Here is a 27,939-nt window from a genome sequence, read left to right on the forward strand (position 1 = left end):
TGACCCACCGAAAACAGAACTGACAGCTAAAGGTAAAAAGCTGACTAGTGTCGGAATCAAGTGTGGCATCTATCAAGGTGAAACCTTATCACCGCTGCTCTTCTGCATATACTTAAACTCTCAAAGTAATATGCTGGTGGAGGACCCAATATGGCTGCCAGTTTAAAGATCAACTTACACAAAATTTTAGTAGATTTTAACATAAAATATCGGTGTTTTGTTTAGTTATTATTTTTGACAAGTGTGGTGACCTGACTTCAATGATATTTCATAATCAAAATCAACAAAACTTGATTGCGGTTAAAACATTCAGATCATTTGAAAGTGTCAGTATAATGGCTATTGTAGCTGTACCGGGTTATATCTAAGGGTGTGCGTCTACGGGTGCAATAGGACTAGACACAATACTTTGAGGTTGAACAGGTTATTTTATTATGCGTGCCAGTTCTTGGTATGCACCGTGAAAGCTAAAATAAAAGTCGTAATGTTAAGAGCAAAATACGTAAAATCGGCAAGAATGCGATAAGAAATACGTTTATAAAAAACAGATTAGTAATTACCTTTTGCCCTTTAATGTTCTGGTACGGCTAGGTTTATGTTAGTTTATAATAATGTATGAGTTGTCTCGCCGTAGTGGTTTCTAACTAATAAAGAAAACAGATTTTAAGAAATATTAATACGCAAATAATTCAAGTTGGTTAAAAAAGAAAAACGACAAAATCAGAAATTGGATAAATATTAAATGGTAAATACCTTGTACTTAAGAATAGAGTGGTATAGTAGTCCAATACACGGTATATTAACTCAACCAAACTACAGAGACCGGTGTGACCAACTGATCTGCACTAGATGAAAAGCGTAGGTAATCCTAAGCCGTTCTGCATGACTAACTGAGAAAACGGCACTAAAACTATCGGCCGATACCGCCCCGTGACCGGACGCATCGCAACGGCGAAAACGCACCCCAGCCAAATAGTTTCACTGCACCACTCACACGCATTGACTCAGCATTGTTAGTTTCGTTAAGGCATAAATTAACTAAGTTAAATATAAGGGTTAGTCCAATATAAAAGGCTGTCCTTTACACTCCCCCCGGAAATCTTTCCTGGAAGGAACGAATTCAAACTCGAGTCAGAATGATCAGCTTGTTCAGCGGTCTTTCTATCTCTGTAGCTTGTTTGATGGCTCTACCTTGTCGGTCTAATTGAGTGTTGCCTAGTGTTAACTTCGCTCTTCTAGCTCTTCCATCAGCGTTTAACTTCACGGCGTCCATCTTTGGCGTGAAACGGCCCAAAACAATCCATTCCGGAGTAGTGGAATGGTGTGGCTGGTTCCAATCGTACGGCCGGTAGGTCCGCCATTTTTTGAGTTTCCGTATTTCCTCTTAGTTTTTTGCATATTACGCAATTGTGTATTACCGTAGACACTGCGGTAGATAGTCCTGTGATCCAATATCCGTTCTGTCGTATTGTAGCAGTTGTCAGTCCTCTTCCAGAGTGACCAGTTAGTCGATGATAGTACTGTATGATCAAGTTTGTGATGTGGCATGTCTTTGGCAGAATTGCTGGGTGCTTCAAGTCGATGGTGAGAGTGGTAGAGTATTTTAGCCTCCCTCCTATGCGTATGATACCATCGTCATCTGTGTACGGGTCTAACTGTTTGAGATGTCTGTTCTCTAGTCGACTTTGGGCTGTTTTGATGATTAGCCTGATAGCTTTTTTTCTCAGTTGTAGGGGTGTTAGTTTTTGTTTTTTCTTATGTATGGCAACCCTGATGAACACCGCGAAGGTGTTGACTAGCGTTTCCCATTTAGAGTACCGCTCCATCATCCCTAAAAGTCCAGGTATTTCTTTTACAGAAGTAGAGAGGCAACGTGCTTCAGGGAGCTTATCCGTTGTTTTTTCCAGTTTCGTTGTGGGTATTTTGATGTCTGACTGCTGAAGGAAACTTGGTGGATTAATCCAATGTCGAATTATGTCTTTCACTTCAGAACCCCTGGATGCGTGGTCAGCAGGGTTATTTCCAGATGCTATGTGGTGCCATTGTGTAGGTGTTGACACGTCTCGAATTTGCTGGATACGATTTGCTACGTAGACATTGAATTTCTTAGCATCATTTGAAATGTAGTTTAGTACAATCATAGAATCACACCAGTAGTGTGTAGCAGTGTTGGCCGGCAGCAAGTCTTTCAGCTCCCTCTCAAGTACGCTCACTAGTTGCGTGGCAACAACAGCAGCTTGAAGTTCCATGCGCGGAATCGTGATCATCTTGAGGGGTGCCACTCTTGCTTTTCCAAGCAGGTAACTACACTTCACTTCTCCTTCTTTGGTTATTTGTCTGAGGTAGGCGCATGCACCATAGCCAGTGGTGCTTGCATCCAAAAAGCAGTGTATTTCACTTTTAGCAGCATCTTCCTCTATCATGTTAGATCTTACTATACGTAGTTCTGAAAGATCTCGTAGTCCTCTTGTCCACTTGTGCCACATTGGTGTCAGGTCAGATGGTAGTTTACTTTCCCAATCTGCTTTGCGTCTACACAGCTCCTGTAGTATTTGTTTTCCCGTAATTATGAAAGGTGCTAAGAACCCTAGCGGATCATATATTGAAGCTATCAGGGATAGTATTTCTCGTCTAGTTTGCATCTCCTTAGAGACCGGCATGGTAAAACGAAAGGTGTCCGTTTCTACAGACCAGAGTACTCCTAATGCTCTCTCTGGTTGTGTTGGAGTAGTCGTGGTTATAGTGGCTTCCTGCAGGTTCTGGGATCTTTCTGAAGGGGGAACAGTTTCCAGCACCTCTGATGAGTTTGTTACAAATTTGTGTAGTCTGATGTTGCCTTTCTTGCAGAGATCTCTAGCTGACTCTATAAGCTCCTTTGCTTCTTGCTCACTACTGACTGATATCAATCCGTCATCTACATATAGAGATTGTTGAATGAAGTCTGCAGCTTTCGGATGTGTGCTCTGGTGTTTCTGTGCCAGATATCTCAATCCGAATGTGGCGCAACCAGGTGAAGATGTAGCGCCGAAAAGGTGCACAACCATTCTGTATACCTTGACTGTCTCCATTTTGTCATCCCACCACAGGAATCTGAAGTAGTCTCTGTCATGCTCCGCCACCCGAAACTGATGAAACATTTTCTCGATGTCACACATGATGGCAATTTTCTTTGCTCTGAATCTCAGAAGCACTCCTAATAATCCGTTCAGGAGATCGGGACCTTGCAGTAAGTGGTCGTTGATGGACTGTTGTCTGAACTTCGCACTGCCATCAAATACTACTCTGATCTTGTCAGGTTTCTTTGAGTGAAAAACTGCGAAGTGTGGTAAAAACCAACACTCTCCTTCCTTTCCAGGTGTAGTGACCTCTTCTGCATGACCCTGATCCAGTAAGTTGGTCATAAACTCTGTGTACTGCTGTCTGAACATAGGTTCGCTTTGGAGTTTTTTTCCTAGTAGATGGAGTCGTTTCTCGGCCATCTTTTGGTTGTCTGGTAGATCGGTAGGTCTCTCACGAAACGGCAGTGGCATGGTGACACAGTCCTCAGAATCCTGGTGGATGTTCTTGCTCAGTTGTTGAAGAAATGATCTATCTTCAATAGAGATTGCTTTGCTATGGTCTTTAATGTCTGTGAAATCTGTCTGCATGATTTTTGTAATCTCGTTTGAAAAATTCTTTTCCTTTATCGTTGTTTTGCATTCAAAAGCTAGCGGATTTCCAGCCTCTGACTTTTTCATGATTACTCTGTGGCTGATTCCTAATCTATCTGCACTTTCTCTCTGGTCTACTGTGCCCACGATGCTCCATCCCAATTCAGTCTTGACAGCATAAGGAACATTACCCTCTGCTCTGATGGTCTCTATTGGGGCTAATGCACTCATGCAATCATATCCTATCAGCAGACCAGCATCACACTCAAAGAGTTCTTCTAGCTCATTCTCCACGTGTTGAAGATGAGGCCAGGAAGTAGTTTTGCTTCTTGTAGGAACATGATCTTTGTCAAATGGAATAAACTGTCTTGTGTATGTCGGTGGAAGGTTCAGTTTCTTAGACTGCCTGTATCCTCTTACTTGAAGGTTACTGATCTTCAGACTTTCTGTTGTTTCTTTCTTGGAAGTGAGGGTAGTGATTGTCAGGTTTGTTTTAGTTGCTGGGCATTTGAGCTTGTCAAACAGGTTGTCTAACATGAAGGTAGAGCTGCTCTGGGTATCGAGCATGGCATAGGTAAGTAGTTCCTGATGAGGTTTATTCTTGTGTGACACCCAAACAGGTACAATCATTGATGATGTAAATCCGTCTGTTGTGCTCTGTACTTTGCCGCAGGCTTGAACAGTTTCAATATTTTCTTTCTTCTTTTCTTCAGGTTTCTCCTCGGTATGTAGGCAGTCAGGGTGGCGTCTGGAGCATTTGGTACACTGCGCTCTATTCTGACACATTTTGTACGAATGACCAGGCCGCAGGCAACCAAAGCATAGCTGCTTCTCTTTGATCAGTTTTATCACCTCTGCGTGAGGCTTCCTGCGTAGATGACCACAGTCAACACTCATATGATTGGTCATTTCACAGTTGTAGCAAAATTTATGGGAAGGCCGACTTGAAGTTTTCTTCTCGGTAAGTGTCTTCTCTGTTGATTTGACAGTTAGTGTAGCTGACTTTTTGGGTTTGTTGTTTATAGCTGGCTTCACCATTGCAGTAGCACCACGACCTTCTGTTGTCACCTCTGTCCCATTAACTTCTACTTCATCTTGTAGAAATTCTGTCAGGTCTTTCAGCTTTGGATATATTTTGTGTTTGCGTTTGTATGACGTGACTTTTCTCTTCCATTGATTGACTAGCCAGTCTGGTAGTTTATCGACTACCTTTCGTATCTCACTCCAATCATTTAGTGAGCACAAAGCTGGAACGTCATCCATGGTAATTAGGCACTGATGCAGAAATTCTGAATAGTCGGTGAGTGCATTGTGGTCTTTACCACCAATCTTTGGCCAGCTGCCCAATTCTTTCTTGTAGGCATCGCATATCTTGAAGTCATCGCCAAACTTCTCTCTCAAAGCCTGTCGGGCTTGTTTGGTAGCATTAGGTGACTTCAATCTGAAGTAGCGCTGTATCGTTTTTCTAGCTGGACCTGCTACGCTTCTCTGTAGATGTCTCATCTTTTCCTCTTCAGATATTCCACTTTTGTCGACTACTGCAGAAAATGCCATCTCCCAGTCAGCATACTCCAGAGGATCTCCATTGAACACGTACAGGCTGGGTACTGGTACTCTTTGCAGCTCCATGCTCTGCGCAAAACTTGTAGCAATCGCCTGTGCGAAATCCTTGGCTAGTGCTATACCTCCATGCGTGTCTTGACTAGAGCAGCTTAGAAGGTCTGTTTCTTTACTGCTAGTTTCCCTTTTCATTGCCTCAACCAAAGCTCGTGTTTTAGAAACAGCTGACTTAACAGATTGATTGTGAACGGATGGTGTGGTGTGTATACTGGATTTTTGTTCTGCCACACTGTCCTCTTCTTCAGAGTTTGCCCCTTCGTCATTACATTCTTCTGCGGCGAAGAGTAGCTGATTTGTTCTCCGAGTGAGGCTTCTGACATTCTGGCTAATCTTGTCCATGTCCTGTTGAGTACTGCCATACAGCTTTCCATTTGACCATCTGCGTAAATCTTCGTATACTTGGATTATTTCCTGATCCACTTTCGCTAGGGTGCTGATCCAGGTCTCCAGCTTTGTGGTTCGGGTAGGGTTGCTAGCTATGTCTTTCTGACAGTCAGCGAATGTACTAAAAGCCTTCGATTTCAGTTGTGAGAATTTTTTTTGTAAATATTGAATTATAGTGTCGCGAAACGTACCTACAGTAGCATGCAGCTCAGCCATAGTTTGACATAACTCTGAGATTTCTTCACTCAGCTCATTTTCCTCATCATGTGATACACCTCTAAGTGTCTTAAAAATTTCATCTATCAGCAGCATAGTGTAATTGTATGGTTTAGTGTGCTCCAAAAACTCTTTCAGTTCCTCAGGCTCTAGCGACACATCAGTACCAGTACTATCACCAGTGTTAGCTGCTTGTTGTATTTTAGTGCTTATGTTGAGTACAGCATTGTTTGCATCCGATTGCTCAGCTTTGATAAAGGGTCTCAATGCATCTTATTTCATATGACGTAAGCTACGCCTGTAGGCCTGTACACTCATGCTTGGTTGAGTAATACAGCAGAGTTATAGTACATGTATGTGGAAATTTCACTAGATTTATCAGGCTGCCTTATTGTTTACTCAAGTTTGGCTAACAATACAATGACATGCGCGGAATGAGGGCACAGGAAAACAACACAGGCTGTCGGAACCCCAACGCAATCACAACACGCCCTCCAGCAGGAACCAGTAAGGGCCGACGATATCAGGGCTTTAACTACTGTGAATCCCCCGAAACTGAATAAATCGGTAAAGCAGTAACTTTTCAAAGCAGAATTGGTCAACCCAGTCTCTGTTTACAAATAATCTGATTGTAGAGTAAACTAAGGAATAGAATGAGAAAGGATTAAAGGAAAATTAAACAAAATTCTGTATAAAGTAACTAGATAAGGTTCAGGTTTAAGTGTAGATAGATAACGTTCGTAGATGTGTTTTACTTAGCTGTCCGTCGTTCCGTAACGGTGTGCAACGTCTGCGTATCTTGTTTCCAACGGCGTCTCCGGTTCCTGGACAGGGTGGTCTGGTTGATAGTCTCGATAGGTAAGCTTTCACTGTAGCTGTACCAGGTTATATCCAAGGGTGTGCGTCTACGGGTGCAATAGGACTAGACACAATTCTTTGAGGTTGAACAGGTTATTTTATTATGCGTGCCAGTTCTTGGTATGCACCGTGAAAGCTAAAATAAAAGTCGTAATGTTAAGAGCAAAATACGTAAAATCGGCAAGAATGCGATAAGAAATACGTTTATAAAAAAAAGATTAGTAATTACCTTTTGCCCTTTAATGTTCTGGTACGGCTAGGTTTATGTTAGTTTATAATCATGTATGAGTTGTCTCGCCGTAGTGGTTTCTAACTAATAAAGAAAACAGATTTTAAGAAATATTAATACGCAAATAATTCAAGTTGGTTAAAAAAGAAAAACGACAAAATCAGAAATTGGATAAATATTAAATGGTAAATACCTTGTACTTAAGAATAGAGTGGTATAGTTGTCCAATACACGGTATATTAACTCAACCAAACTACAGAGACCGGTGTGACCAACTGATCTGCACTAGATGAAAAGCGTAGGTAATCCTAAGCCGTTCTGCATGACTAACTGAGAAAACGGCACTAAAACTATCGGCCGATACCGCCCCGTAACCGGACGCATCGCAACGGCGAAAACGCACCCCAGCCAAATAGTTTCACTGCACCACTCACACGCATTGACTCAGCATTGTTAGTTTCGTTAAGGCATAAATTAACTAAGTTAAATATAAGGGTTAGTCCAATATAAAAGGCTGTCCTTTACAGCTATAGTAGTAAAGAGATCAACAACATAGAAACATGTAGTGCAGCAACTTCAATGCAAAAGCCGATATCAACTGTCTCAACAATAGCAATTAGTGATGTCATTTAGAATGTATTTATCTTCTGATTATTTTAACTGCGATCAAGTTTGGTATATTTTATTTTTGAAACATTTTCAAAGTCAGGACGCATCAAGCGTGAAAAACAATCGCAAATAATAGAAAAATACAAAATATTCTATCGAAACCAAGTGAAATTTAATGGAAGTTCACCTTTGAGAGCATTGGTGAACAAACCAGCTTATCTGGACATACATGAACCCAGCAGCAAGAAAACCTCCAATACTCGAGACATACCAAGTTGCAGTAATTTAAGGTAAAATTACCATTGTTGTTACCAGCAGTGCTTTTTAGATCACTTTTTGACATCACAATCTGTTGTTTGTAGGTCAAGCGTGCTAGACCACAAGGCCACAGCTGCTATTTATTGGCCATATATCCTCAATTTGGCGATATTTCCGTGATTTTATGGCTGTATTTGAAATTGCCAAACTACAGCAATAAAAAGTGAAACATTGTTATAGCTATTGGAAACAAAAAGTTTCCTACAAAATCAATATTTGTGCCAACAAGACTACCTGTTACTACCATGTTTTAGTGGATCTCTTATTACAGCTACAGCAATGTGTGATAGGATGTACTTCTTGCCCCCTTTATGGTGGTCTAAAGGTCCTACAACTTAAAATTAATGACACCAAACTACAACTTGTTATTCGCATGTCAGGCACTCTTGACCACTCAGCCAATACAGCTGTCGAGTTGTTAGAATAAACTAAAACTCAAAAATCTCAGATCCTTAAAGATGTGATCACATCAAATTCTAGTAGATTATATGAGAAAGTATAGATATTCTTCCATCCTGTAATATTTTGTTTGTTCTTTTAGGTGGTCTGAGTGCCAGGATGTTTCAAGATTAAAACTGACAAAACTTGGTAGCAGTTAAAACATTCAGACTTCCCTTAAAATGACTTACCTAACAGTTGTTTATGTTTAAAAGTGATAAATATACGACATCTTATTTATCCAATCATCAGCATTGGTTACTAACATATGTTTACACAACAGTAAGAGAAAAACAATGGCGCAAATTCTACTCTTTCTACAAACTCTTTAGAGTATTTGAAACGTATAATATAGCAATGTATCTCAGGTTATATTTAAAGTTTTTGTTCCAACAATCATAGGCAAATACAAAATAAAATAGATGTCAACAGAGACGCGTAACACTGCAAACATAAACACAACAACAACTGATGCCAATACCAAAAGGAAAAGAACAGTAAAAACCCTTTCAACATAGGGACAAAAAACTAAATTAAAACATCGCGTTTGGTGAGCAGTGAGGCCTTGATCACAGAGACAGATCAAGATGTGAGTCTATCTGTTTCTAGCCATGCTAAGAGCACTATTACAATAATTTTACAGTCGTGCACAAGATAATTTAAGGTATTGGTCAACCAGATGAATTGTTAATAATTAGTGAGTATTAGTGAAGAGCTGGTAAATTAGAATAAATAATAAACCATTACAAAAGGAAACTAGCTGAGGTTATCTCAATGGTGAATATTGTGGACAAATTCTTACAAAGTTATCAGACACTGCATGTCACTTTTTACTTCCTGTTCTTTAATAAAATAAGTAGCTAACATTTTATATTATTTATTGCTAGTTCTTGTGTGTACATTCACTATGTCGACAATTTAATTCACAGTTCTTTTCTGACCTGCAAAAGTCAACCTTTCAGCGTTAGTTGAATCTTCTATAGTAAAATTATTTACCAACAACTCAAAATATAAAGTTTCTCAGCAGTTACCTAAGCATAAGCAATATTTTTAACATAAAATGACTTAAATGTCTGAAAGTTTCACAGCTTTCCTGATAAAAATAGAAAGGTTAATAGAAATTAGAAAACATAAAAACAATAAAAGCATTAACCATGTTATAGCAAACTGTGCTCAGTATATCTATCACTCACTTGGACACCAAGCTTGTTGAAATATGTACTGGTTATAATCAGCAGACGTCACATGACCTTGGTATAACTGCCCTACGTACTGATACTTGGTCTAACTAAAGCTACTTGAAATGAATAAAATGATCACACTTACATAAAAATGTTTGGCAGTTGTTAATGTTGAGCCATTTTATTATAAGTGGACCTTTTGAAAAAGCCTACTGATTGGATAGTTTTGTGTAAACAACATCAAATATTGAGTATGACATCTTCTTAGCAATCATAGCCTGTGTGTTTCCTGTTTAATGATAAACTTATTGGACATTTTATGTTTTTAAATTTTTTTTTATGTTTGAGGTGACCTGACCACCAGAATATTTCTAGATTGAAAATGAAAAGATTTGATCTCTCTGAAAGCCCTCAGGTGAGACAAAAGATCAATTATGATAAATTTAGTTGCAGAGATAACAGAATAGAGACCCAAAACGCCGCAACTTGAACGTAACAGCATATATCAACTGTAGCAATGATCGCGATATGTTTGAGGTGACCTGACCACCAGGATATTTCTAGATTTAAATTGCGAAAATTTTATCACAGTTAAAACTGTCAGATCAGGCAAAAGTTCAATTGTGATATCTGTAGTTACAGAGATAACAGAATAGAGACTCATAACCCTGTAACTTGAACTCAGCAGCAGATATCAACTGTAGCAATGATAGCGATCAGTGATGTCATTTTGCACATATTCTCCTTCTCAATCGAATAGCATTATATTTGCATTGTAAATTTTGATATATGTCTGATGTTTGGAAGTTTTATAATTAAACCTGTATCAACAAACTCGATACCCAAAAAACTCGTTGGCCAAAAAGTACTCATGCACAGCACTAGTACGTAGTCAAGACATGATCAGAGGCAGTAATGAGTGTCTTTTGAACTCCCTTCTAATTTTATTCATCACATGTAGCTTAAATTCAAGAATAGAAAACATTGGAACTGTTTATCATAATGCTTACTGTAATGAGAGTTGTGTTTCTCTGTAGCCACGGTTGGAGCGTTATTATTAAAAAGATTGCTCCGGGTAGGAATTGAACTTACATATTTAAATTTGAAGCCAACCACACTACCATCTGCAACTCACATCAATCTTTTTCTATTCAAGAATAATTATGCACACGATTATTACACATGATTATCTCTCATGGCGCACGAACCACCTGAGGTACTGATGTTTACAATAACAAGAACCAAATAAACAACAATAACAATCAACATTTTTCTATTTTTTGAGATTTGTTTTGTTTTAGGTGATGTGATTGACGAGAAGTTTTAAATTAAAATAGGCAAAACTTGACCGCAGTTAAAACGCTCAAAAAAAAAGACATCTTTTTCTTTTGAGCGTTTTAACAAAGGTTAATTTTGCCGATTTTAATTTAAGCTTATACGGAGGTTTCTACACTTTCGATGGAACATGGCCAAGCGGATGTTTGGTAAAACTTAAAATTTTGCAAACCTTTATAAAAGTTAACAAGAATATTTTGCCACTGATGATGATAATTTCCGGGTAGGCCTAGGAGGCCCGGCTGAGGCCCTACATAAGAGAAATCTGTTGGGGGCTCACATCGCCCCCCTCAACACCCCCAGGTGTTCATAACTAGTCGCCTAACATTAGCCGCCCTAACTTGCAACCAGTGAATACAGGCCTGCTATGGTATCTATTCTCATTCCTCTTACAACATTCATATCAAAATAGCATATATTTTATAACATTTTTTCCAAACGTTTTTAGCATGGTTTCAAACAGACAGAGACAACTCCTATTATTGTAAAGACCCTATTGCTTACAATATTAAACAGGTTTCATCTCAATCGCTTTAAGCCCTGGAATCTATTTTCATTCCTTTCACAACTCCGGTATATAAATACTACATATTTTCTGTCTATTTTTTGTCATGATCTTTGGATATCCTTGAATAGTCCTGTCTCCAGTGGTAGCTGACAAGTATCACTAGGTACATATGCTATAGTAATCACTGTACGTGGGCCGGCCTCCTCACAAGTGGCTGTACTCTATAAACAAAAGAACACTTGAAAAGTTCTAACGAAGATTGATTCAACAGAAGTTGTCAGCTCATGATTTGTTTCTAGCAAACAGAGATATTTCCATTTGTATTAAAAATCAGAAAAGAACTTGCACACCATTTTAGTAGATTTTATCAAAAATTATTGATATTGTTTTATTATTTGTGATTGTTTTTTATGTTTCAGGTGACCTGACAGCTAAGATATTTCACAATTAAAATTGACAACACTTCATCACAGTTCAAATGAGCTGCGCTCAGTTTTCATTGGTCGTATTGCAGCTGCTAGCTCGTAGGGCTAATGCCTTGAAAATGCAACTTTACTCATTTTACTCTGGTTGGTTGCCTCAATCGTAAGACCATTTGCAAATTGAACAAATTCCAACTGTGTTTTACCCATTTTCTTCAACAAGTTTTTAGCAAGCCAAAGATTTACTCCTTGTTACTCTTTACTCCAAGTTACTTCTTGTGTCTAAATACAGTAAGTTGACAATTTAGGCTCTACAAGAGCTCTCAACCATCAAAGAGATAAAGTCGGAAAGGGAAAAAAAGTTATTAAAAGATATTCACTAAATAAATCTATAAGCTGTCCACTATCAAGGAGAGAACATCAGCTACTCATACTATCATAATTTATTGTTTAGGTTTTCTGTGCACACCTTTATGTATTTACTGGTAATTTCAAGAAAGCAGTCTTGGCTTCGTGGTTGGAAAGCCTGAATTGAAAAAAACAGATGGGGGTTAAATTCCCAAAAAATATCAAAGCATCCAGCATTACTCATACTATGTTATTACTGTAAGATGATACTTCAAGTTCTAGAGAAAAAGGAGGAAAAAAGACACAGAAAACTAAAGCTGGTTGAAAGATACACATCAAACATAAAGATTTGAGAACATCATATTAATATCATAATATATAGTAGAAAATCAATGACACACATGTACTGTAAATCCTCTATTTGAACACCATAGCGCTGCACTATTTAACCCTTCTTTTATAGTGATGCTTTATTAAAGGGGATGTTCAAATGACACTGTATTTTTAGATCAGCTTGTCAGAAATTTGGAAAGATGAATTCCGAATGACAAAGAAGTGAAGAGATGCTAATTAATGGATACTAATTTTCAGAATGATTTTGATTGATTTTTGATTGTAAATGATTTTGAGCTACAATACAGACTTTGATACGCCATAGCAATGGTTGCTATTACATAATATGGGGTTCCGCAAGAGAATTCCCATCGTTCATCCAAACACTTTAAAGTCTTCAGGTCAGTTTCTAAACCACATTACAGATGTTTCTAAAAACAAGGGATCAGATTTAGTTCTTAGTTACGTTGAAACTGTTACGGTTGAATCAGAGTACGATTCTGATCGTTGTAATGAACGATCTACCCAAGTACACTGTCACTAAAAACATGAAAACAAAGAAATAATTAATTATTATTGATGTTAATGAGTCAGTATTAGTTTATTAGTACCAGTTTGTGGACACTTTTCTACTGATCACCTTTTACTATGGGTTCATAAAGATCAAAGAAGTTAAAAGTGGTGGTCGAATAAAATTGACTTTCAAATAAATGGTGGCACTGTTTTTTTCAACCCTTTTTCTATAATGGCAACCAAATGGAGGTTTTACAGTAGAAGCGATAGAAACATAATGGAGCGATGTGACGCCTAACGTCACTAGAGCTGGATTCATGACGTACCTATTTTACTATAGTAAGTTTAGCAATATACTAGCTTCAAGATGTGGTATTTATTTAGTTTTTTATGTAACAACTAACTGAATAATTACTAAGAATATTTATAACAACATTTATAGCAGCCATTTTATGATTCATTATAGCTATTATTATCATTATAATTATTATCCTTATTCATTACTATTATCCATCAATTATTATCATTTAGCTTATAGATTTACCACATTTCTATTCATCACATCACAAAATATTTGAATATATTGCCCCATCCTAAAGTTGCTCATTTCCACAGTTGTGCTATATGTATTAAAATCCTTTGTAAAGTATACAGATAATAGTTGGTTTATTTGTAATTATCTCTCCACACATAGAAACAAGTATTGTTTTCTATTTCGTGAAACCTACATACTAAATTCACTATCATATACTTCACTTCATGAAATTTCTGTTACTATGTACCTTCAGCTCCCCATTCTGAGTCTTGTTCAATATTATTATATAATCGCTAATTATTGATCAGCCCGAATTTCTGTACATACATTTTTTCTTTTGGCAACAGAAGATATTATTCTGTTGATACTTACCAATGACTAAAAAAAACTTATAATTCATACAAACGCTCCAAAAGTCAGATAACAACATAAATTATTTTCTATTTTTAGTCCCGCTTCCGCTAAGTTTGTAAGTAAAAAAGTAGGTATACCAAAACTAGAGGAACTTACCAAAAAACCGTAAGACTACTCCTTACAGCCACCATAAATGATCTCAACATAGATGTTCACTCAATATAAAGAAATCTTTACATATATTTTTAAAATTTTGTGTGTCTGTGTATGTCCAGCTATAGCTATAAAAATCTTGATTTAAAACTCCACATTCTGACACATTTGAAACCACGGATAATGCAACCAGAAGTTTTAAATATATGCGCTCTACCACTGAGATATGCAACATACAGTCAAACATGGATAACTCGAACTTCACGGGACCGAGCAAAAGTGTTCGAATTATCAGAGCGTTCAAGTTATCAGAGCACTGTCACAAGTTCATGTATTTACTTATTTATTAGTAGATACATGTACATATGCAAACTATAATATAAATCAAAAGCACAAATGGCTTGTTTCAAATTAAATGCTTCTAATGTAAAGTTTAAAACATTTTTATCAAAAACTATAGAGATTTTTCTATCACTTGAGATTGGTTTGTTGTTTGAGGTGATGTTATTGACAGGACGTTTTTTTTAGATTGACATTGGCAAAACTTGATCGTTGTTGAAATGCTCAAAAGAAAAGACATCTTTTTCTTTTGAGCGTTTTACCCACGATCAATTTTGCTAATTTTTCTTGAAGTTTATTCAACTTCAAGAAAAAGTTACCAAAGAAAAATCCCTTACTTTACCTGGGATTCGTTAAGAGCAACACTCCGAGGCAGTTCAATTAAAAGTTTTACGAGGTTTCACGGTACATTGTATATCACTCAAGCTTTTTGAATGGATACTTATTGAATGTACACACGTATTCTGTGTTTAGGTCAAATGATGAATAGTTTTTTTAGCTAAGAAAACGTATACGTTTAATAAAAACAAATTTTAAGACGTTTTAAACATTCAACATTCCGACGTTGATTCAACACGGAATCAACGTCGGAAAACTATTCGTCACGGGCTAGCTGGGTCACGTACTCAAGGATTTTTGCCACGCACATACAAAACAACATGCTGTTTTTGTTTTGTATGTGCGTGGCGAAAATCCTTGCGCGCGTGACCTGGCAAGCCCGTGCTATTAATCGTATAGCAGTATAAATCAAATTTGACCAAACCTTTAGAAAATCCGTTGACAAAATTATTTTGCCGATGGTGGTAATAACAACGCTTATGAATTACGAAAAGATGAGGTTTACCTCTATGGCTTTGAATAAAGTGATTTTCTAAAGCGATAACAACCGTTTCGGTAGCCGTTGGGCAAAAAAACAGTTCGAATTAACAGTGTTAAGTTCGAGTTATCTATAGCAATTTATCATTACGTGGGAACGGACCAAAGAAACCGTTCGAATTAACCATGAGTTCGAGCTATCCGTAGACAAGTTATCCATGTTTGACTGTATATTAATCCAAAACATTATCATATACCGTATAGCGTGTGCACACACTAAATGATGTATTATTTGGGATTCTAGAAATTCTTAAAACTCTATGAAACATGATGCTTTTTAATGTCTTGAACTTCTATTTTAGGTTTTTTGTAAATTTGATTTGCTAAATCATGGCCAAAGTCAATTCTTTTTATGCGGATAATTGTGTTATCTTCGTAGAAAGTGCCTCTCAATTCTCTCTTTGTTCGGTCAGACAAAGAGAGCACGATATCTCATTGTTACATTTGCTTCACTACCGAGAGGTACCAGTAACGTCATATTCAGAAATTTGATTGATAGCTTCTGGTGAAACGGTGAAATTTTTTTTATTATAATGGTAACACAAACACGCACGCACGCACACACACCCACACACACACACACACACACACGCACGCACACACACACACACGCACACACGCGAGCACACACACACGTGCAAGCACACACACACACTCTGCTTAAATATACATTCAAGTGTGAAGAAGTTATTAGTATTTGAAATTGTTGAGCTCTTGTGGTACACTTTGAACAAAGAAAACTAATTTGTTATCTACATTTTCAAACAGATTAAACTGACTGATTAAATGTTTCATGTACCGCTGAAAAGGCACCCACTTTTATTATCTACTCTTCCAGAGTAATAGGATTTTAAGTTAACTGGTCTGCAAAGTAAATGAGACAAGTAAAGTACTATTTAGTAAGACCAAAGTGGTGCATCAAAGTAGATCACATTTCCTGCAAAAGCTATGACAAGCTACAATGTCTTTACATAGTTGTATAACTATAGAGTTGAGAAAGACGGATCTAAGGGCAAAATGAGTTTCATAAAATGTAAGTCTAAGTCAAGGAGACTGAATTATTTTTGATAAGCTGGTCTATATTAGCTCTCTAATACAAGTTGAACAGAGCTACTCTCAAGGATGGAGTAATGAGTGATTGAGCAGAGCTACTCTCAAGTGTGGAGCAATGAGTGATTGAACAGAGCTACTCTCAAGGATGGAGTAATGAGTGACTGAACAGAGCTACTCTCAAGGATGGAGTAATGAGTGATTGAACAGAGCTACTCTCAAGGGTGTAGTAATGAGTGATTGAACAGAGCTACTCTCAAAGGTGGATTAGTGAGTGATTGAACAGAGCTACTCTCAAGGGTGTAGTAATGAGTGATTGAACAGAGCTACTCTCAAGGGTGGAGTAATGAGTGATTGAACAGAGCTACTTTCAAGGGTGGAGTAATGAGTGATTGGACAGAGCTACTCTCAAGGGTGGAGTAATGAGTGATTGAACAGAGCTACTCTCAAGGGTGGAGTAATGAGTGATTGAAAAGAGCTACTTTCAAGGGTGGAGTAATGAGTGATTGGACAGAGCTACTCTCAAGGGTGTAGTAATGAATGATTCAACAGAGCTACTCTCAAGGGTGGAGTAATGAGTGATTGGACAGAGCTACTCTCAAGGGTGGAGTAATGAGTGATTGAACAGAGCTACTCTTAAGTGTGGAGTAATGAGTGATTGGACAGAGCTACTCTCAAGGGTGGAGTAATGAGTGATTGAACAGAGCTACTCTCAAGGGTGGAGTAATGAGTAATTGAACAGAGCTACTCTCAAGGATGGAGTAATGAGTGATTGAACAGAGCTACTCTCAAGGGTGGAGTAATGAGTGATTGAACAGAGCTACTCTCAAGGGTGGAGTAATGAGTAATTGAACAGAGCTACTCTCAAGGATGGAGTAATGAGTGACTGAACAGAGCTACTCTCAAGGATGGAGTAATGAGTAATTGAACAGAGCTACTCTCAAGGGTGGAGTAATGAGTAATTGAACAGAGCTACTCTCAAGGATGGAGTAATGAGTGATTGAACAGAGCTACTCTCAAGGGTGGAGTAATGAGTGATTGAACAGAGCTACTCTCAAGGGTGGAGTAATGAGTAATTGAACAGAGCTACTCTCAAGGATGGAGTAATGAGTGACTGAACAGAGCTACTCTCAAGGATGGAGTAATGAGTGATTGAACAGAGCTACTCTCAAGGGTGGAGTAATGAGTGACTGAACAGAGCTACTCTCAACGGTGGAGAAATACAAGTTGAACAGAGCTACTCTCAAGGATGGAGCAATGAGTAATTGGACAGAGCTACTCTCAATTGAGGGTGGAGTAATGAGTAATTGAACAGAGCTACTCTCAAGGATGGAGTAATGAGTGACTGAACAGAGCTACTCTCAATGGTGGAGTAATGAGTGATTGGACAGAGCTACTCTCAAGGATGGAGCAATGAGTAATTGGACAGAGCTACTCTCAAGGGTGGAGTAATGAGTGATTGAACAGAGCTACTCTCAAGGGTGGAGTAATGAGTGACTGAACAGAGCTACTCTCAACGGTAGAGTAATACAAGTTGAACAGAGCTACTCTCAAGGATGGAGCAATGAGTGATTGAACAGAGCTACTCTCAAGGGTGGAGTAATGAGTGATTGAACAGAGCTTCTCTCAAGAGGGTGGAGTAATGAGTGATTGAACAGAGCTACTCTCAAGGATGGAGTAATGAGTGACTGAACAGAGCTACTCTCAAGGGTGGAGTAATGAGTGATTTGTACAGGTGACAAGTTAAACAGCGTTATTATTACATAATGTATACATTCTCAGGCTAATCGTATATTCTTCGATAGTATCATAGCGGTTTCAATGGATCGACGCTCATAACTACTTAGGTATTGTTCATAAAAAGACAGGTTATGCTGTAAAGTGTAGTAGAAATATCAATGAGTACAAAGAAGTTTTATGCAACGTTGTTAGGTAAAGTTGTAAAATGAAAATACGCCTTAAAATTTAAAATGGAACTAAACAATTAAAAGCTGCATTTAATTGCAACTTAGGCTATAAGATCACCATGAGTTAGTTGCAAGCTATGAGTATGAGATGATAAAGATACCTCTCAGCTTCTAAATGCACAGTTAATTAGATATCTACAAAGTGGTGTAAGTCAGTTATAGCAGCTTTACCGTACTCAGAAAGGTTAATGTCAATTTCTTCAAAGTCCAGTGCCAAATATAGGCAGCTTTCCCTTTACCCGTAAAATTCTCAAGATTGAATTTCCAAACTTCTGACTAGCCATTTAAAATGAGAACGATAACCTTCATTTGAACGATACCACCAATAAAAAACCACTACAGAAGGTCAGTCAAAAATAGAATGCTGTGGTACTTAAATAGAGGTTTTACAGGACTGACAATATTAATTTTTTTCGTATTGATTTCAATGTTAGAACAACAAAGTTTTATAAACAACAATTTTGGTGGTGCTCCCAAACAAAAGAACTTCATATTGCTTACTCATACTGTTAGGTGGACCAACATAACCCAACTGCAACATGTCTTTCTTACAACTCACGCAGTCAGCTGACACACAGGAATCCTACTGACAGCTCACGCAGTCAGCTGATATTCAGATATCCCTACTGTTAGCTCATGCAGTCAACTGACACTCAGGTAACCCAAATGACAGCTCATGTAGTCAGCTGACACACAGGTAACCCAAACGATAGCTCATGTAGTCAGCTGACACACAGGTATATCCCTATTTACACCACATGCAGGCTAGTTACTCCATACTAAAGCTATCAATATACAAAAACTAACCTCAAACTCTCTTCTTTCGATCGAATCTTTGAAGGGCAGATGACTCCGGTTGCTGGACATGCTCAGCTAGCTGCTCCTTAGTAAAACAGGGTTGTTGTTTTCTTCAAAAATATCAGCAGACCCCTCGTAGACGAACTGTTGTTTATGCTGCTATGTATAATATAGTGACAATCTGTAGCCACTCTACAGTAGACAAGGCCACGAGGTAAAATGCAATTAGGGTAAGATAGCCAGGTTTATATAGTTTAGATATGGTGTTTGTTTATGTAAATGTGAGGTGAGTGCGTAAGAGGTCCACAATTGAAGTTTATAAAAATAAGAAAATAATGAAATCACATGCGCAGAGGGAAGGGGTGGATAAAATAAAAAGCCCTAAGTTCTTTATAGTCTGCTACCTTTGTAGGAAAACAAGCTTTTGTGTTTAGTGAGGTCAAGTACTTTAGACTGATGTAACACAGAAGCATTTTCAGTCACCAGAAGCCCTTACCAACACCACCATCAACATACTGGCCCATTAGCTGGCACCGTAACATCGGCACCACTGTGGATTACAATGTGCTTGCGACAGATATTTAGTAGATTAAGATACTAAGATTGTTGTATATTATTATATTATTCGAGGTGCACAAGCTATTTCTTTATGCTTAATAAATGACTTGAAGGTTTTTTTCGTTAAAAAGTAAGAAGATAAATAAAATGGATTTCTAGATTATGGCACAGGATTCACAAAGTTATTTAAATATTATATATTGATTGTGTTTATTATTGTCACATAATACTGTTATCAGCACACTTGTAACACTGGCTCAAGAATTAGATTGAGCTCCATAGCCCATTTATATGTTTGCAAGACTTGAAACCTATTCTCACTTCCATACTGCTTGTAGCTCCAATGATTTTGAGCAGTCCATGTAGATAAATTTTAAATGCTTACTATGATACAAGCTAATCTAGGCTGTGCATAAAATTATTCAATAAATCATCTCCCTCTTAATTTTTCATCCACTCCTTCATAACCGGCTCCCGTTTTGTCCAGCTATCAGCTATTGTTTCAAACATGACCTCATAGATTATTGTTAAGAGGTTAGCCGGATTGGTTCGAGTGTTTATAATAATAACTGATACACCATGACACATTCCATATAAGCAAACTACTAAAAGCCCTTTTCTATTCTGGTAACAAACGCTATTGAAAGTATGGTAAAAGCTTTCATTGTCTAATTCTCAGATTGCATGACGTTACTTCCCTTTTATTATGCTAGTGAGTAGTGAATAACATCTTATGTTGAATAATTTAGTATCCCATCAGGTGATTTTTATTTGACGCACTCGAATCGTAAAGTGAAATATTAATCACCTTGTTTGTGATAGATTTACTGTACAGCCATTCTCGCTCTCAAGATAATCAAACGTTTCTAAACCCTCTAAAGAGTATTTTAAGCGAGAGCAAATAAATTGTGGTGTAAGCCTATTGAAGTTGTCTGTTTTCGCTACAAGTCTTTCAACAGTGTCCAACATGCTGCTCAAGAAACTATTGTATCAATATATGTCGAGGCAAGAATTACATGAACTTGCAATAAAATTAAACATTGTGAGAACTTTCCCACAGCCCTACATCAATGAATGTAATTTGAACAGCAATAAAATACTATCACCAAATACAGAATCTTTGAAATAGTACCAGACATACACTATCACTAGACTCTACTTAAAAAGTTATGCAAGCTCGAAGTGAGCCCAACATCCAAACTCTAAAACAAGCCCAACCAGCCAAACTGATTTGACTGTTCATTTAAAAATAGCGTCTTCTGAAACAAGCTGGCTCTCCTTCGAGTGGATTAAAAAATATTGAGACGAAAATTAACAAAATTGACAATAAAAGAAGTCTCATACCAGCGACGCAAATAAATGTAGTAACCATGTAAAAAAAATATGAATTGCTGAGTTTAGAGAAATTTAGAAATTAAAAAAACTATTATTCAAAATGAGCAACTATCAATAGCGCTGCATTTTTAATCCAATTCTGGAAAATTATAACATTTTCACTTGTTTTCCCTTGTAAATACAACTAAGGCTAGACACTGATGTTTTTCTTTATCCAACATTTTTTTTGCTCTGAGCACATTGTAATAAACGTAAAAAAAAACTTTTGGTACAGTTTTTCAGAATTTTGAAACTTTTGTAGTGTTTTGTAACAAAAAACTAATGATGGAAATGCTTGACTATGCTTACACATAGTTTCTTAAACATCCAAATAATTGTTGTATTGTGGTAAACCTGGGGCTCAGGCTATATTGCTGAGCTCAAGCTACATACAGCTGCAAGTGTTCAAGGCAGTCACAGTGAGGAAATAAAACTAGGAAAATAGGTCGCATTAGGTCGCATTAAGCAGTAATAATTAGTGTATAAAAAAATAAAGCTCTTATTTTTGGCTAAAACTCCATGTAAATACACTTCATTATACAAAATGATCATGTAGCTTTGGATCTGTTAAATGTGAACATGTAATTAAAAATAGGACACAAACTTACATTATGTTTTTAAACTGTAAGTAGTTGGAGGTACATTAATAAATATACATCGCACTCCAGTTTATAAAGCACTGACTTATTTGAATCAGACTTGACTCGGTGCTGGAGACCCTAACCACTATGTAACAGAGAAACAATATAAACTTGTTGGTTCCAGTTAGCTCGCAATGCAGGGCTCATAATGCATGCATTGAGTAAACAAGCACTTACAAGACATCTATCATATAATCAAACAACATACTTAAGTGAGGTAGTTTGACGTACGTAGTTTGAGGTACATTAATAAATAATATTTATTAAATATACACCACACTCCAGTTTATAAAGCACTGACATATTTGAATCAGACTTGACTCAGAGCTGGATGCCCTAACCACTGTGTAACGGAAAAACGATATAAACTTGTTGATTACAGTTAGCTCGCAATGCAGGACTCATAATGCATGCATTGAGAAAGCAAGCACTTACAAGACAGCTATCATATAATCAAATTACATACTTATTCAAAAGGGGTTGACACATGTTCATAATAATATCAAGGTATAATTGATGAGCGGGTGAATGAGTGTGTGCCACCACTTACCTGTATATACTATTAGTTTATTTGTCAGCCAATAGCTAGAGAGTAACAATGAGAAGTAGGTCTCACACCTTTCAGGTTTGCATCATTATTGATTTGTGTGTAGTTAACAACTATTATTTGATTATGTGTTAATTTCATTTTACTAGTACTCTAGCAGTCTGCTGAGCTGTGTGAAAATGTAATAAGTGCGTGTGCAATTAATCCAAATGGCAGCAAGGGGATTATTTGGTGTAGGTGGTAGTGTCAGTCTGCCATGATGAAAATTATGAGTTGGAACCCATTTGAAATTATTCCTTTTTCTCTGCCTCAAAGGGTGGTCTCAGACAGAAGGAAAAAACATATCTTATTATAGTAAAGGTTTTAAATTAATCTTTTTAGTATGTATCTAAAATTATTTATAATTATTACAAAAAATTGAGATTAGGAGTCCGCTGCTCTCTTAATATAAGGAATGACGAGCAAACAAGGAGTTGTCTACCCATCACTACTTAGTCTTTGGCAGTCGTATCAAAATCCTCAGCTTTCAGACAATCTGTGCTATAATATGAGGAGTCTAGAACTCTGAAGCAATGCTAAGAATGTTAAGAAACAGGAATGCACCACACGGGATTCGAACACAGATACTCTGGAAAGTACCAGCATTTCTCTATCAACTGTGATTGTTGTTGACGTATGAGGTGACCTGACCAACAGGGTATTTCAAGACTAAAATCGACAAAAACTGATGGCAACTAAACTGCTCAGGTCATGCTCAAGATCGAGCTTGATGTCTATAGTTACAAAAATACTGACATAATAGAAACTCGTAATGCAGTAATTTGAACCCAATAGCTGACATCAACTGTAGCAACAACAGCAATTAGTGATGTCATTTTTTACACCTTTTTCTTCCTAGCATTTTAACTGGGATCATGTTTTGTTGATTCACATCTTTAAATTTTCTCGCAATCAGATCACACAAAAAATATAAAAATACAATTACAAATGCTAGAAAAAACTGAAAAATTTCTGATAAAACTTAATAAAATTCAGTTTAAGTTCCTCCATAAGAGCAATTGAACCTGATTGACTGAACATACATGAGCCTGGTAGCAAGAAAACATTCAATAATAGGTACATATGCCCAGTAAATTTACCATTTCTGATACCAGCAGTGCCTTTTTGACATCACAATCTGTTGTTTGTGGGTCAAATTTGATAGACCACAAGGCCACTGGCGTCCACTATTGGTCATGTTTAATTTGGTAATTTAGCCTGTGGTTTTATGGTTGTACATGTATTTAGGTTGGGATTAGCAAACTGCAGAAATAATGAGGCAACCAAATTTATAGCTATTGGAACCAGGTTCCTACAAAATAAAAATTTGTGTCTATCAAACTACTTTTTACCACCATGTACTGTTAGATCTTTCTTACAGCGGCAAGATGTGATGGATGTATTTCTTACCACGTTTCTGGAATCTAAAGGTCCTCCGTCTTTGAATTAGTAACACCGAACTACAACCTGTTTTTCACAGGTCAGATACTCTTGACTATTAAGTGTTGGCTTTTTAGTAAACAATCTGTTGTTTGTAGATCAAGTATGCTAGACCACAGGAGCTCTCTATTTGCCATATATCCTTAATGTAGTTATTTAGCCTGTGATCTCAAACTACAAACTGTTGTTCACTGACCAGGCACTCTTGACCAATGAGCCAATACGGCTCTCGAATTAATGGACTGCTAATTCATTTCCCTCTGGGAGCGTAGGTTCGAATCCCATCCCTGCCGATAATTTTGAACGCCAACCTTTTATTTTTGTATTAATAATAACTCACTTTGGAATAATATAAAAAAATGATTTTTGAATATCAGCAGATAAGGTGGCCGAGTGGTTAAGGCGATGGACTGCTAATCCATTTCCCTCTGGGAGCGTGGGTTCGAATCCCATCCTTGTCGATACTTTTGAAAGCCAATATTTTATTGTTGTATTAATAATAGCTGAAATTAAAATTGGTATAAAAAACATGTTCGACTATCAGAAGATAAGGTGGCCAAGTGGTAAAGGCGATGGACTGCTAATCCAGTTCTCTCTGGGAATTATCCAGAATTCTAAGATGTAAGGTAAAATGTGATAACTCTGTCAATTGTGCCGTCAATAATGTCTGGTAAGATGTGATAACTCTGATAATTGTGCTGTCAATAATGTCTGGTAAGATGTGAAAACTCTGATAATTGTGCTGTCAATACTGTCTGGTAAGATGTGATAACTCTGATAATTGTACTGTCAATAATGTCTGGTAAGATGTGAAAACTCTAATAATTGTGCTGTCAATAATGTCTGGTAAGATGTGATAACTCTGATAATTGTGCTGTCAATAATGTCTGGTAAGATGTGAAAACTCTGATAATTGTGCTGTCAATACTGTCTGGTAAGATGTGAAAACTCTGATAATTGTGCTGTCAATAATGTCTGGTAAGATGTGAAAACTCTGATGATTGTGCTGTCAATAATGTCTGGTAAGATGTGATAACTCTGATAATTGTGCTGTCAATAATGTCTGGTAAGATGTGATAACTCTGATAATTGTGCTGTCAATACTGTCTGGTAAGATGTGATAACTCTGATAATTGTGCTGTCAATAATGTCTGGTAAGATGTGAAAACTCTGATAATTGTCCGAATGAAGTTTCTGTACTGATTTTGCTGTATCCCTCGATCTAATAAATATTTTGAAACATATTTATGCAGTGTCTAGCAAAGTTTCATTGTGATATAACCTATTTTAAAGCATATCACTTTTCCCAAACTTGGCATACATGAAGTTCTGTACGGAGTTTCATGTCATGTCTTTGGTTTTGACAGTGCACTGAAGACATGATAGCTAAGAAAACCTTACAGTCTCATAGGAAAATACGTCAGCTTTTTAATGCAAAAAACTGTAACAAAATCTGAACATTCTAGACTAATAAATCACAATTTTAATGCAGACTTGTATTGATCTCGAAACTGCATGAAAAATTAATTAGTCATAGCAGAATAGTTGACACATTCATAATTAGATTGGAGAGGGTTATAGTAAAAATTGCCGTCCCATTGAGTTGAAATTCTAAACAAACTGAATACAGTAGACGCTCCAAGACAATCAACAAAGGCAAAGCAACAAAATCTTTTCACTGTAAAAAAGCAGTTCTACCTGTTCGTCGTCCATCACTGTTCAGGCGTCATAGGATAAAGAAAACTTTTGACGATACACCAACTCGTGACATTAGGACTGGTAGACTGACGTTGTAACACTTTTACCAATCGTTCGACTTTGTATATATGAACAATAGCGCAGCTATCCTATTAGACTTTTTGTCGACACATTTAACGATCTATTACGACAAACTAAAAAACTGCAAAAGTCATATATCATGGAAATAACGCTAAACAATGCGATAAGAAAGCCCGCTTGTTACAAAATCGTGCTTTTTTGAGCCTATTTTTCTCAGCGTTCAGCCAATTAAACATCATGTAACAAGCTACGAGCAATGTTAAATAGCTAATTCCTTTTTCATAAAATACTGAGATTATTTTGAAGGCTTAATTTAGATAATAATGGGTTTTAAGACACCCATCTCTATCATTCTAGATCGGACTAAACATCTCCAACTTCAGTTCCTAAAAAGCCATGATACCATCACATGTTTATGGACGGAGCTTGTTGTGTCGATTAAAAGTTGACTTGCAACAAAATTCACATTACAGTTGTTTGGTATCAACAGATTCACCATGTCTTACTCTGCTGTGTTGTGGGTGCAAATTAGATTGAAATGTGATTAAAAGCTCCTAAATGCTCAAAAACGAACTGTTAATAGCAGCCATCACTAAACTGCCGTAGATTCGAATCCCTCTCCATAACAGCTCAAATGGGACGTAATTGAACGATATGATTTCTGTTTACACTTTCATTCAACCTCATTCGTCAAAATATTTTCACAAATTTACTTCACATGTTTAATAAAACCATGTCTATTGTCCTTTTGGGTCTGTTTCATCACCATTGTAATGCTCTCATTTTGGGCACAGATATCTCAAATCCCACTATAAAATTCATTTAACTTTTTAACCTAGGTTCGAAGGAGTGCATATCATCCTCTGATAAACACGAGCCTGTTGGCCACCTGTGAAGGTCACAAAATGCTACAGTGATTATTCGCGCTGTTTGGCAAGAAGTATGGGTCACATGATCAGATTACGGCTAGACGATTAGACCAAGCCAAAACAAAACTTTAAAGTAGCGAGCATCTGTATTTGATACAGGCTTTTCTGTAAAACTCCCAAGTCTTTATCATAAACTAGCGCCACGAGAAGTTTTATATTGAGCCTTTTATTGTCCTTTCAATTCCCGTGAGAACATCACGTGCCAAAACAATAACCAAATAGATTGACTATGTCAGAAAAGAAAAACATACTGATTCCTATCTACAGCGGTTTTGTGATGGCTGCGATCAACTGTTCGTTTTTGAGCTTTTAAGAGCTTGTAATCACATTTCCACTTATTGTGCACCTACAGCACAACATGGTAAGACATGGTGAATCTGTTGATACCAAATAACTGTAATGTGAATTTTGTTGCAAGTCAACCTTTAAGTCATTTGCGAGACCGATATTGAACCGCTGTAGAAAAGCCTTCGTTGCTTTCAAAGTTAGTTGAACAATCTTTATTTTAATACAAAGTCAAGTCAGCATGTTTGATTTACCTAGTAAAAACAATGAAAGCTGTACGTGAAAGTTATGTTTTAACAGCGCGCAGACACCCATGCAACCAGTCAACCAATCAGACTAACTAGCCATTACGGTACCTCAACATGCTCAAGCCACACTTTGGACCACTGATTAGAGGGGAACACACAGACATCACTCTCAAATTAAACTCACCAGAAAAAAACATATAATAAACAAGACAAAATAAACCCAGATAGTACTGAGATACTGGACAAGACAACTCCATATGAACATAACAAACAGTTTTGATTCACACTCACCAGAAGGTATGACGCCGGAAGATGTAGAATTGCCAGGAAATGCAAAAGTATGCTTTCAACTTCCAGAAATAATAATAAATCTTGATGGAGAGTATCAATACTATGATTTACCTAAAATGGAAAATCAACCAATGATGACAGTAATAAATCAGGATTTAGATGAGTGGAAACCTTAAATACAATTCATGAAAGCAACAGCCAATCGCAGCCAGACCCTACCACCCATTTATAGTCAAACACGAAAAGAAGAGAGATAAACCAAAACGGATAGCAGACTTTGAATACTACGAGTAATTACAGTTCTCAGCTACACAACCGGAACAAGATTTTGGACTAAAACGGATTGTTCCTCAGGAATTACCACATCTATGACTATGATTAACCGAACAAGACTAGAAAACTTAACAACATTTCATTTTTTGCAACAGCAACAGATAACAGTGACAACGACATCAACAACCGGCCATAACATATCAGCCAAACCGCTAAGACATAATGCCACCACAAGCTTTGGATCTGAAACGAGACTAAGATAGACATCGGCAGCCTCCGTGGGTTCAAATCCATCAGAACGCGAAATATTATCTAAGATAGACATCGGCAGTCTCCGTGGGTTCAAATCCATCAGAACCCGGAATATCATTTCCAAGATTTATAGCTGGACATACACACATATTATACACAAAAATTGAGAAATGAATACATACATATAGAAGTAACTCATATTATTTTATTAGTCTAAGATGACACTTCAAGTTCTAAAGAAAAAGGAAG

The 27,939-nt window shown here is 37.2% G+C and overlaps 1 protein-coding gene and 1 non-coding gene across 2 annotated transcripts; one reads left to right on the forward strand and one right to left on the reverse strand.

Annotated features, from left to right (window-relative positions):
• Nucleotides 1-1,247: 1,247 nt before the first annotated feature.
• Nucleotides 1,248-27,790, reverse strand: LOC137398144 (uncharacterized). The gene is made up of 2 exons (XM_068084249.1): nt 27,649-27,790; nt 1,248-6,118 (listed from the first exon to the last, which is right to left on the reverse strand). Exons 1-2 carry the CDS (start codon nt 27,788-27,790, stop codon nt 1,248-1,250), a joined length of 5,013 nt encoding a protein of 1,670 aa, XP_067940350.1.
• Nucleotides 24,013-24,094, forward strand: Trnas-gcu (transfer RNA serine (anticodon GCU)). The gene has a single exon. It is a non-coding gene; the product is annotated as a tRNA-Ser (tRNA).
• Nucleotides 27,791-27,939: the final 149 nt, after the last annotated feature.

This window comes from Watersipora subatra, chromosome 6 (assembly GCF_963576615.1).
Source record: "Watersipora subatra chromosome 6, tzWatSuba1.1, whole genome shotgun sequence".
NCBI lineage: Eukaryota > Metazoa > Bryozoa > Gymnolaemata > Cheilostomatida > Watersiporidae > Watersipora > Watersipora subatra.